A 13,466-nucleotide genomic window follows, 5' to 3' on the forward strand; every position below is an offset into this window, starting at 1 on the left:
TTGTTGACTTTTAGTTGTACTAATAACATAATCTAATACTTTAAAATAGAAGGTCATAAGCATAGTCATTGGTTTGAAATAAAAACACAATTTGTTTCATTAGTAAGCAGGCTTACATTACTTAAATTATTTATTTGACTTTAAAGGCTATATTAAGTGAAACAAAAATATGCATTTAAAAACGAATCACAAAAAACCTTTTCAGTATGGAATATGTTTGCCAATATACTTCATCCACAGTTACAATTAGATTTATTCTGTGACACTTGTTCAGAAAAACAGTACACATTTGGTGCCAGAAAGCAATTGGCTATAATTTCTCTATTTAACTTGGTTTATAGCCAAAGATCTTATATATTTAAATACATTCAGATTTTCAAATGGAAGTAATTGTTATCCTCTAAAATTAACCTATTCCATAAATACTAAACCCTTCTTATTTCCAAAAAAAATCTAATGAAGATATACATAAATAAAAACAAATAACAAGAAGGAGAAGGATATGTATATGCAACATTTGTTAATGTAGAATAAAATTTTATTGTATGTATCTACTCTTTAATATAACATTATGTATAATCTATTTAAATACTGTTTGAATATTTTGTAAATAATTTGTCTCATGTATTAAATAAGGAAATACATTTTTATTAAAATACAATAAATATTATCACCAATTGTCTCCTTTTTTCTCCAGAGATAACCCAAAAAAGTGCTGAGCAAAACTATACAGTTCATCAGGACAAAGCCAAAAATGTTCATGACTCAAAATGGTTTAAACCAGAAGAAAAACAATGAGAAGAGAGGAAAAATAAACCAAAAGACCAAGAGAAAAATATAAAGAATACATAAAGTGAGCCTGGGACATGGTGTACCTTAGAAGATGGGGAAGAATTTTTCCTCATCTCTGTACTCATTTCCTAATGCATTCCAGAGGAATAAATATTTAGATTTCATTCAGTTAGTGAGGTTTATACTTTATGAAAAATTTAGCTATGTTTTTATGGCTTCCTTCACATTTGACCAGATATATACATCTTATTTGGGAAGCAGAATTTCAACTTTTTCTTTTAAAAAAAATATTTAAAAAAAGTGCTTCTAATGGCAAATCAAAGTTGTTTTGGCCAACCTTTCTGGGGAAAGCACTCGTTCTTTGACATTCTGTCAATGAAGTAGAAGCATCATATTATCTAGCTTGCTTTCTGAATAATAATAAAGATGACAGCAAATCAATGTCACATATGAACTGACTTGTTAAAGGCCAGATACAAATACCAAATTACTAATAAAAATACTATAAAGTTCAAAACCAGCAGAAGCTTGCCAATCTTTAACTGCAGTAACAGAGCCAAACTCCAATTATTTAGTTATTACTCAATTCTTCTTAGCATAAAATGAATACTATAAAATGTATTATATTTATAGACAGGAACTAATATGCTTGCTATGTTTTTGTCAAACTGAGGATATCAAAATGAGAGAAAACATCTACTATTATCATTATATTGTTATTTAGTTGGCAATCAATTAATTTTTCATTGGGTAATTGTTTGATAACTTTGGGCATTTAGTATTGCAGAGAAAAAAATGGCCCAAGGAAGACTTAGAAAGAAAACCTAAACTGTAACATATAATACAAACAAACAAATTACATTAAAAATTAGAGACTGTATTTTAAAGAGTGTAGTATTTCAGCTATATGTTATATCTCCTAATTCTTCTTTTTTCCTCTCATTTCCAGTCTTTGTCATGTTCTTGTCTTGTGTCATTATCACAGCACCAGCCACTCTGCTGTGTTGGTCCCTACCTTATCCACATGCCCCAGCCTCATGTAATTTATCATCAATAGCCAAATATCAGAATCCTTCTATGGCATACAAGGATTCACAATTAACCTCAAGACACCTCCTCAGATTATCTCTTGTACTATGTAGGTTTAAAACTTAGCAAACCTCTTTCCACAAACTGATGGCTGAAAGGTACAGATAAGCAATTAATATTCAATGTGGTGAATCACATGATAGAGAGGTAAGCTTGAGGAATAATAGAAAATAAAAGGACAAATAACCTTAACTTGAAGAAAGTCTGTAACTGAAGACTAATGAAGCGATTTCTTCTCTCATTCTCATTTTATATTATCCTTATTTTATTTTTTCTTTGTGTTTAGGGGAATTCTTTCCATTTGTACAGTGAATTATGACTCATATTACTGTATTTTGGTTTAGTTGTTGGTTAACAATCTATTCTAGTGAACAAACCACCTGAAATTAGAGATTTTTTTAAATTATCCTTTGTCCTTACTTCTGGCTCAATGAACAGCTTGTGACAACAACTCTATTCTATGTACTACTATTTATGAGCAAATAATTCTGATGCATCTTAACACTGAATTTTAAGATTGACTTAGGTTTGCTAGTTTATCTGACATATGCTATTACACTTTTCTGGGTAAAATGCATACAATATTCAATTATGCCTCGTAGAAAACAGTGTGCATGGTGGTGTAGTGGCTATTGCCTGTGTATCTTTGGAAGAGGATCAGATATATCTTATTAATTGTGTATTTGTCTCACTGTGTTATTTCCTTTATTGCTACCAACCTTAGCACTTCCAACATACTTGGATATATATGAGTTGGGAGCTAGTGGCTAACAACTGTAATCTTAGCTACTCAGAATGCTGAGGATCATGGTTGGAAGCTAGCCTGGGAAGTAAAGTCCCAGAGACTTTTATCTAAAAATAACTACCAAAAAGCGAGAAGTGGAGCTGTAGCTCAAGCCTTGAACAAAAATGCTCAGGGATAGTGTCCAAGCCCCAAGTTCAAGCTCTAGAACTGGCACTAGAAAAAAAAGTAAATAAAAAACTACACACATACATGTGTATACACATATATATGTATATATAGTTCATATATTACTGTATCATCATATAGTACTGTATCATCCCTCTGTGAATATAAAATACCTTGTGCCTGCTTTATGATACATAGTAGTGACTGTGCTTTATCAGAGCTGTTTTTAATGTTTTCTTTACAGATGATGATTGAGAAGCTAATAAAAAAATGATGCCATGTACCACACAAGTAACAGAACTTCACACTTCTCTGGGTTTTGATTTTTTTTTCTTTTTATTAATGCATTTGCTGGAAGTCTAATTTTGTCCAGATGACTGCAGAACCTGGAAAAGCTGTCACTGCTATTGATGTATAACATACTATTATTGGTCTTTTTATATAAATTTATTTGCAAATATATATATATATATATATATATATATAAAATTTGAATTTTTGGAAACTTTAGCTGTGCTGTCAACTTTGAAAAAAGTATCCCAGTATACCATGTTGAGTTCTAATTGTACAGAAATTAATAGCCATATTGATCTAGAAACGCTAAACTTAATTTTTTTTCATTTGTACAGGAGTAAAGGCACTGTATTAAATATGTAAAGTCTTATGGACATGTGATTGATTATAGAAACTAATATTTTCCAAATAAAAATATACACATATAAGTATGTATACACACATGTATATATCTATAAATATATATTCATATATTATTTTATTTTCTATAAATAACAATAACAAATATCTGTTTATAATTTTAACAAATACAGCACCAAAATCATTGGTAGTTAGAAATGCAAGTCAAAGAAAAAGTTAAATCTATTGTCTTCAAATTTTGTCTATCAAGAAAAGAAGTAAAAGCATAGTAGGCATTCTACAGAAGATTATTTCTGTAGGATATTCAATGAAATAATATAATCTATTAACTAAGATTTCCTTTTTCATGAGAATTACACATTATGAAGCACAAAAATATAACTAAACATGCCAAGAAAAGAACATAATTCCTCACTGACTGATTTTAATTTGTTTTGTCATGTTGATTTTATTGTGATTTTACTAAAAACAACTGGAATAAGAACTTATATTTTAGGTTTTAGAAAATTGAGCCCAAAGAATAAGGAACTAGAATTTTGCTATTGGTATATGGACAGGATATGAACTAATCATTACTTTCAGTAAGAAATCCACCAGATATTATTGGTTCATGCCTGTAATCCTAGCTACTCAGGAAGCTGAGATTTGAGAACCCTTACTTGAAACTAGTCCAGGAAGGAAAATATGTGAGACCTTTATCACCAATTAACACCAGAAAACTGGAAGTGGAGGTTTGGCTCAGAGTGGTAGAGCACTAGCCTTGTGCAAAAATCTCAGTGATAGTACCCAGGCCCTTGAATTCCAGATCCATGACCAACAACCTCCCAAAAGAACAACAGTCAATAGACACATGAACTGTTGGTGGGAATGTAAACATGTTCAACCACTCTGGAAAACAGTATGGAGGTTCCTCAAAACAATAAACATAGAACTCCCTATGATCCAGCAATCCTACTACTGGGCATTTACCCAAATCACTACAAACAGCCTGAAGTAAAGCCATCAGCACAACCAAGTACACTGCCTCACTATTTATCATAGCTAAGATATGGAATCAACCCATGAATGAATCAAGAAAATGTGCTATACAGTGAAATTCTGTACTTCAATCAGAATGAATGCCCCATATGTAAGCAAATGGAAAGACTGGAAAAAATCATATTAATCAAAGCCAGACCCAAAGAAACATAGTCTACACACTTGGTCAAAGAGGACAACCATCCCCGATATAGGATAATGTGCCTTTGGTCAAGAGAATACAAGTAGCTGCACTCCCCTGCTAGAACCTCCAAACAAACTCTCAAGAATCTCATAGACTTACCTGCCTGGGCTGGCTTTGAACCTCGATCCTCAGATCTCAGCCTCCTGAGTAGCTAGGAGGTATGTACCACTGCCACACAGCATTAAGATTTTTTAATAATACATAATTTGTCTATTTATTTTACAATACTTCAAATATGTACAAGTAAGTTTATATTTTATATAGTAATTTTCTCAAAATAATTAGACTAAAGATTATTAGACTAAAGAATATTTCCTCAATAAGTAAATATTTCCAATGCTACTCCTGGATAATGAAATCAGGTTTCAAATGGATGGGAATACATTTATTTCAATAGATAACAAACATTTTTATACTGTATGTTTTTTAAGTAGACAATGTGAAAAAGAAAAAAGGTATTCAAATTTCCCCAAATTTTGTGTGATCTGAGTTCATAATTTTACGCTTATAACTTTGACAGCTCTACTATGGCTTCCCATTCATTTTGTCAGTTCTATTTCACCATTGTCTAACTACAATCTTAAACATTCAGATTAAGTCCTGTAATAATCTTTTTAATCAAATTTACATATCTGGCTTTTCTTTACTCAGAGTCCTGTGACACTGACATATTTATATCACTGATACAAATTAAAATCAATTTTAAGTCAATTAGTTGGCTAAAATGTGAAAACTTTTTGTAAAGTAAAATGATAATGTTAAATAAGTAAATACTATAATCCCAGAGAGACAACTTGTAAGTATATGCAACATTTATTTGAACAAAAATAAGACATGAAATCACTCCTCAAATGAACCAAGATGTTTAAATATGTAATTATTTCTAAGCAAAAAAAAATACTGTAAAGATAAAAACTGCTTGTATTTTATATTTTTAGTTTATATGTAGGCCCAGTCCAAATAAACAGCAGTCTGGAGGGTATGAGGAAGCCATATGCACTTGGAATTATTGAAATGGTAAAAAGAGACCTTTTATTTTTTGGCTTTTTATTGGAATAAAAATTATCCGTGGCTTTGTGTTTAAAATCAATTAACACTTAAACTAACAGGAAACAATTCTTGTGAGATGTTTTAAAAAGAATAGGAAACTTATTCACACTTAAAGGCCCTCAAAGGTAATTTTCCAACTTAAAAAGGTTTTGTTACAGAGTGCGCATTGGCTTGAACCTCTTTCATTGTTCCTGCCCCTAAATTCCCATCACAGCTGATGATTAAAGTTCTACCCACTGGCCAGGTCCCTACAATTACCCCATTGTGATGGCGCTCTATCGTGGCGCCCTGCTATGGCCAGACATCAAGTCATTAGAGAGCGGCCAGGGATGATGAAGAAGGTTATTTTAATTCCCTTTTCAGCCCTTCTCAGGAGTGGCTCTTTAGTTCACAGAGCTATGGGTACTTGCTTTCAAACTAACAAGCAATATTATAAATGGAGGCTTCATTATCATGATTGCAGACAATCTAAGGCACTTGAAGGCCAAGGATTCACAGTCTGTAGCATGTGCTGTTGTGTATCTATCAGCTAAAAATATATTGACAGTACAAACAGTAAAAGGAGGAAAACGCAAGGGCAGAGTGGAGTGGAGGAAGGATAGTGAACAATAGAGAAGGGAATGCAGCCCTAGTCATTTTGTTGGTAAATCAAATACTTTTACCCATTTTCTTGCTGTTCCGCTGTGTAATGTTCCAGCTCTGTACCCGGAAGGGGCTGGACTGGGGGAGGAGGTAGAGGAACATTGGCCCAGGTTGATCCATTGTTCTTCTGTGGTTTTGATGAGTTTTTATTTTTCTTCTTTTTTCCACCTTTTCCACCTGAAAGTATAATGCATGTGTTCAAGGTTGCTGAATATAACAAGAAACAGAGACTATCAGATGGAAAGCTATATCCTATGTTTTCATAATGTTAGAGATGGTTAAAGAAAAAATATAACAAGGAAATAACATAATCTGAAAAACAGGATTCAAATCAGTCAAAATGATAGTTTCTTTCCTAATGCATTAACTACAGGGAGCTGAATATCAAAAGAATATTTATTGATTTATTCATCTATGCTGCTTCCTTTTTCATTGTTAAGTGAAATAATGGTCCACAACAATTTCTTAAAATGTCAGATTTTAGTGCATGTATAATGCTCTTCTGCATCATCTCTCTCAGGGGAAAATTCTAGGATCCAGGTTGAAGTTTTCCGTTAGAATTTACTCAATTAAAAGAATATTACTCAATCTAATTAATCCAAGAAAATAACATTTAGTCCCTTACAAATCATTCATAAAAATCAATTGGCTACATTCTAGACAATAGTTGTTAATGAAAGGATCAGTTCGTATATAGTGAAAATAGTTCTCAGCTATTTTAAATAACAGCTTATAAAATTCCAAAAAGAGATTAAAAGAGTACTTATTTCCAGTATTATTTATAAAACACATGAAAACATGCACAAATTTGAAAAAAGTAGCACATAATCATATCTAAGATGAAATATAAAACTAAAAGATTATTTTCATAATGCCATGCTTTTTATTCTTCCAAAATTAAGAAAATTAAACTTGTTTACAAAGCACATGTGAATGCTTCTTTAACAGAATGTAAATGGGTATATCTGGGATATAAGTAACTTCCATTATTCTTACCTCAGTGTATAGATATTTATGTAAGACGTGCTATTGACCTATTGTGCTTCATCTTTCTGGGACTAAAAGTTATAATATAAAACATTTACAGTATGTTTATCTAGTCATGGGAAATCTACTCATTTTCTTTCTTACCATTTACTCATTTCTGAATCAGGTACTTTATTTTATAGTAATTCATTCCCATTCATGGAATCAGATGTTTTCCATATAGCATGTACACCTACACACATTTCTAATCCCTGCAAACAAAGTGCTTTACCCATTTGACATCACTTCTTATCATTGTTAGAATTAAAGATATTTTGAGTAAATAGAGTAGATATTTTCTTATGAGCTGATAAGAATTTGATTTCTGATTTGGGAACTTACTTATTTGATAAGTTACCCAATAGACACCACATTATTTACTACCACTACTACTACTACTACTACTACTATTACTACTACTACTGCTGCTGCTGCTGCTGCTACAACTACTACTACTACTATGAATAGTTGAGTTATCTTAAGGATCATAAGAGATAAAGCACATAAAACGCTCAGAAAGTCCAGATTGTATCTATGGCCAAGCTTCCTGAGCATCAGACAAATATGATTTCAAAAGCCAAGCAGCATCAGGCTTACTTAGCAATTTGATAAGACAAAGTGCACAATAAAAGTCAGTGAATACTTCTCTCCTTCCTCAATCTTAAAGAAAACCCAGCTTCTAACCCTCTAGTGATTTCTCTACTCCAACTTCTTCAAGCCCAGAGAATATTACAGAAACAGTGCACTATATAATAAATGAATCTTAAATTTTTGTTTCAACTAAAACAAATAATAAAACCATAGGCAAGTATCACAGACAAAATCCTTTATCAGAATATCAGAACTATGTTTTAATTATTGTGTAAAGAATAGCTTGAGGTCTTCATTTTCAGTTTCCCATGAGCTGTGTCTCATTTATAGTTCTTATCTTTAAGTGCATATGAGTCTTTTCACTTTGAGTAGCACTTTTAGAAACATATGATCGGCTTTGGAACTGAGTGACTTAAACAGAAAAGGTGCCACGTCACCATTTTCCTGATGGAGCCACTGAAGTCCTTTCTGCGTAGTACATGATTCACACTCTCACAGTAAGAAAAAAATCAAAATTTATTATGCAACCACATTAACAGAAACTATTTGCCAGTGCCATTTGGCTCACTCCTGTGATCCTCACTAGGCAGGAGGCTGAGATCTGAGGATCACAGTTCCAAGCCTGCCCAGGCAGGAAACTCCGTAAGACTCTTACTTGTAATAAACTACTCAAGAAAACTGGTGGTGTGGCTCAACTAATAGGGTGCTTCCACTGAGCAAAAAGAAGCTCAAGGACAGCACCCAGGCCCAGAGTTCTAGTCCCAGGACAGGTTAAAAAAAAAAAAAGAAGAAGGCAAAAAACAAACAAAAACAAAACAAAATAAACAAAAAACTACTACATGTAGCATTCTGAATTCTCCTTCAGTCTTTTGATTAAGTCATTCTTTAAGGACATATATTCATTACCTACTGCTCTAGATTTAAAAATGTGGCCTGGAAACAAAATGCACACAGAATTTTCCAAGGGCTTTTAAAGCAGTATCCATTTCTCCCTATTTTTTTTTTTAATGCCTATTGTCTCATTTGAACAGTCTGGTTAGAAGTGTTTGCAAACCCATGTTCTCTTAGCAACGAGCTAAGTGATAGAATCTTAGCATAGTGGTGGTTATATGACATACCCTAACCTAGATCAGTTCTCCTTTGGGTCTGAATCTTTAGGAATGCTACAGCCTACTGCAATTACTGTAGACAAAGAATGCTCTGTGATTTTAATGGGAGAAATGCCTTCACAGAGATTAAGACAGCATAGTTTCATGCCTTGCAAGCACATCTGATCCCTGTCTCTTCAACTCAAAATGTAAATATTTTGATTTTCCAGACATTATTTCTACAGGAAGAAATTATGAAAACATCTCATTTTAAGATGAAATGTATAGGGACTGGGGACATTGCTCTGGGATAGAGGACTTGCCTAACATGCATGAGATCCTCAGATTAACCAGAGCTTTATCACTACACAAACAAATTAATGAACATATGGTTTATTTTTAAAAGATATACTAAATACTTAGTTATTGTTAAACATACATATATATACATTCACATGTGTGTGATAATAATTTCAGAAAATATTTTGAAACTTCTTGAGATTCAGTTTTAAAAATTGTTTTTTAAACAGAAATTCTCAATATTTATGCACTGAATAAATTGTGTTTCAAAGAGGATAAAAAGTTCACTCAAATAACTCAAAATGTCCAGTTTTATTTATTACTGTGATTATTTTAAATTGGTTACATTACTGTGCACACATTAAGGAAATCCTATAGTATGTTACCATTAGGGAAGTTTGGTCTTGAATTTGAGACTTAGAAAACAAACCTATAGATATATGAACAGTAAAATGAAATATTAAGCTCAATTGGAGTATAAACTCAATATTAAACTAAAAAAGGATAATCACTTCATTCCGCTATTGAAAAATGCTTTCTATCTCCAATTTAAGTAATTTTGTATTCAAATGTAGATGAAGTAGTTAATATAATTCCTAGATATATATAAATGTCACTCAAGAGATAAATGCATTCAAAAAAGTGGCAAGCACTATTGTGAAACCTGTTCTGCTTACAATTACTCAAAATATAACTTTTTAAATCCAATGGCAGTCAATCTATACAAAGTACTTAATGATAGTTTCACAGGTATTATAGAATTCATGGTGTAGAGTATGCAGATTTCTTTTTATGCATTTCTTGATCTTTACATATCTTTAATGAAATAAAAAGGAAGCCTCAGGATAAGAAAAACACTTTTTAATTATTCAGAACAATTGTGGGACTAATTATACATAAGTGACAGCATAAATGACATATAAGGTCATTCAAAAAGTTCCCCTATATTATTAAGCCAGTTTAAATTCATAACAGATGTTTAAAATTTTCTTGATTCTATCATGCATCAAATTCTACCAATAGGCGAGGAGAGTAAATGACTCATTCTGGAGGGAAGAGAGCATTAACATTTTCAGTTTGAGAGGGTTCTATCTCCTGAGGAAATGTAATTTGGTAAATGTAACCCTAATAATGTAAAATTAGTTAACTCTTTATGGTCTTTATGCCCAATAGTATGTGACATCCCATAGCACACTTTGATGTTTTTCTATTCAAAGGAATTTTTTTAAAGAAAAACAAAAACATTATACAAATAATAGCACATAATTAATCTGAATATGTTAAGCAAGAAGGGTCATAAAATCACTTAAAATATAGAAGTAGTTATGAGCCATATGATGTAAATATTATGGTTAGAAGTTACTAGAATGACCTCATTCATTTCAGTTGAATTTAGCTTTTGTTTTCAATGACAGAATTAGTTTTCATGTGAAATATTTGCCTTATAAATTTCTCTTGATGCACAAACAGGATTCAAGGCAGAACACATTTACCTGTTTTTTTAAATTAAAAATATTATTGTAAAATGACGTAGTTTTCTAACAAATATATCACAGTTTAGTTAGTTCATAAGAGTTGATGGTAATTTTTATTCTTCCTCTCCTGCCCCCAACCAAAGTTTAACTTCATTAGGATCAACTGTTCTTGTCACTTGAAAGAGAAATGCCTGATAGGGGGCTGTGAGCCAATAGTATTTCTTCACCGGCTATTAGGAATACAGGTCATATGCTGGTGACAAACAAAAGATTTCACCTTACTGTGATGAGACCAACCTGAAAGACTGCCACTCCTTTCTGAGCTGTTGTGAGAGCTGGTGGTGCTGAAATCCTGTGACTGGTTGTGTGGCATTCTATTAGACAATCCCTCAGCCAATCGGTAGTCAGGGATGTAAAGTAAGGCTAAGGGTTAAAGGGCAGAGGTCATAGTGGCATCATGTGATTAGTTCACAGCACAAGCCCATGCAGAACATGCAGTTAGCAACTCAGAAGCAGATGTGGGAAAGTGAAGGAATGTTTGGTCTATCCTATCCTAATGGAAGTAGAGATGGATTGTTGATTATTAGTTGAAAAAAATTGCTGGAAAGAATGAAACTGATTGGTGTTGCTGTGCAGTGGCGGTGGCGATGGTGGTGGTGGTGGTGGTAAGAACTGTTCAAGGTATTCAATACATGCCAAAATAGTGTTTTAGTTTAGGTAGTAAACCTGGGAATGAATCACAAAATTGAACAACAAATACTAATCTCTATCTCATGCACAAATGGTGTGAAATTCACTTCTCAAGAGATAAGAACCTGACTCACCATTGTTACCTTTGTTCTGATCAGGCAGAGAATAACCAAATCCCATCAGATCGGTTTTCTGCTGGACAGAACTTTTCCATTGTGGATCAGGCAGATCAACAGCCAGTTCATGGATGCTATTGGAATGCAAGATCTGTGTCGTGGCATATGGGGTGGCCTGTGTTATTTGGCTGGAACTGTTGTACGTTGTTTTGGTAGTGAAGTCAATGCTGCTATAAATGGCGCCATCTGAGAGCATTGTTGCTGTTTTATCCCCTTGGCCTGGAACTGGTGGCAGTACATCTGTGAGGAACATAGGGAAATGAAACAATTTAACTATGCATAGGAAGATCAAAACTATCAGGACTGAAGATGAAAAATAGATGTGTCATGGTGCACGTTTGCATTTCAGCTGAGATGAGCTTCATGAGCCAATGAAGGGTAGATGATATACAACCATCGCCAAGCTATCAACCTCAGTGACAGGCAAGCCTAGTGCTTGCCCTTCACATTTCACTTCTCCAAGTCTCTTTTAACATGAATGAGAAGTTTGAGATAATTCACAATGGAAAACCACTTTTAGTTGTTTCACCAGTTTTAGAGTCAAGCCTTAGCATGTTAGACAAGCAATACCTAAAAGGAATCCACAAATCATGGAGGCAAACATCTCTTTCCACTTCACTCCAAATGACAGAGTACAATTGCTGAGTACTTGCAAATACTATCCCTAATTATACTACACTCATGATGAAATATATTTTTTCTGAAGTTCTAACTTGCCATTTATCTGATTTGATTTTATAGCTCTAGAAATGGAGAATAACTGATAGTAGAAAATGTGCTCTTTTTTCTTGGATAACAAAGGAAAATTTTCATGAATAAATCATTTTCACAATACAGCAGGATTTAGCTTTAGAAAAGGCAATCTCAGTGATCAGTGAGTTTAATTTATGCTCTCAGCTCTTAGAAATGGAGAATTATAGTTTCACGTTGTAATACAGCAAGAGTAAAATTAAACTCAGGAACAACACTGAATATCAATCAGTCCATTTATCATTTTGGTATGCTGAATTACCTTTATATGATGCTTTATAATTGGGATCTGCCACCTCTCTCCTGAGCACTTATGTTTTCTTTTTCAGAAGAAAGATACTAAGTGATCTTTAAAAAAATATCAACACTGGTTTTAATCATATAGATTTAAAATAAGTATAATTATATGGCTTTCTTTAATAATAGATGCTCTGATAAATCTTACTTCATTGAATATGACATCACCAAATTACTAGATTTCTTCAGTTTCGGAAATTTTCATCTAATTTAACAAACTTAGACTTAATGGCAATTAAGATTGTTCTTGAGATAGCCATATAGTGTTGTTTTGCAATGTATAAAAGTTAAAAATGTCCTTAGCAATAGTAACAAAAAGTTTGTAATATATGTTGTACATTGTTTAATTCAGACTAACTGGAGGTTTTTAAATCTGGAATTCTAATTTGTTTTATAAGTAAGTTGTGCATATACTTTGCCGAAGTAAGGACTTTAAATGTATTAAGGCTATTCAAGTTTATAACACTTCACTATGTTGTACAAGCCAGTAAAATTGTTTTCAGATTTCAGAATCTCACATTTTCTTGTCCTAGTGTAGCTAACTATTATTCACAAATATAAGTAGCATATTTCATTCTGAAGTAATAGCATCAGTTTTTTTGTTATTGTTTTTGGTTTGTTTGTCAGTTGTGAGGCTTGAACTCTGGGCCTGGGGGCTGTCCCTCAACTCTTTACTTTGAGGCAAGCACTCTACCACTTTGGCCATAGCACCAC

The 13,466-nt window shown here is 32.8% G+C and overlaps 1 protein-coding gene across 13 annotated transcripts in view; it reads right to left on the reverse strand.

The window, feature by feature from the left end:
* Positions 1-13,466, reverse strand: part of Robo2 (roundabout guidance receptor 2) — a 1,450,478-nt gene that overhangs the window by 39,739 nt on the left and 1,397,273 nt on the right. For 8 of the 13 annotated variants that reach the window (XM_070030464.1, XM_070030463.1, XM_070030462.1 and 5 more), the window contains 3 exons: positions 11,664-11,945; positions 11,137-11,262; positions 6,380-6,536 (listed from right to left, as the gene is read on the reverse strand). In XM_070030464.1, the coding sequence (XP_069886565.1) occupies positions 6,380-6,536; positions 11,137-11,262; positions 11,664-11,945 (565 nt within the window). The remainder of the gene's footprint in view (positions 1-6,379; positions 6,537-11,136; positions 11,263-11,663; positions 11,946-13,466) is intronic. The other 5 variants (XM_070030467.1, XM_070030468.1, XM_070030474.1 and 2 more) reach the window with 1 other exon arrangement.

This window comes from Dipodomys merriami, unplaced genomic scaffold, assembly GCF_024711535.1.
Source record: "Dipodomys merriami isolate MVZ:Mamm:240054 unplaced genomic scaffold, mDipMer1.0.p SCAF_2, whole genome shotgun sequence".
NCBI classification, from domain to species: Eukaryota; Metazoa; Chordata; class Mammalia; order Rodentia; family Heteromyidae; genus Dipodomys; species Dipodomys merriami.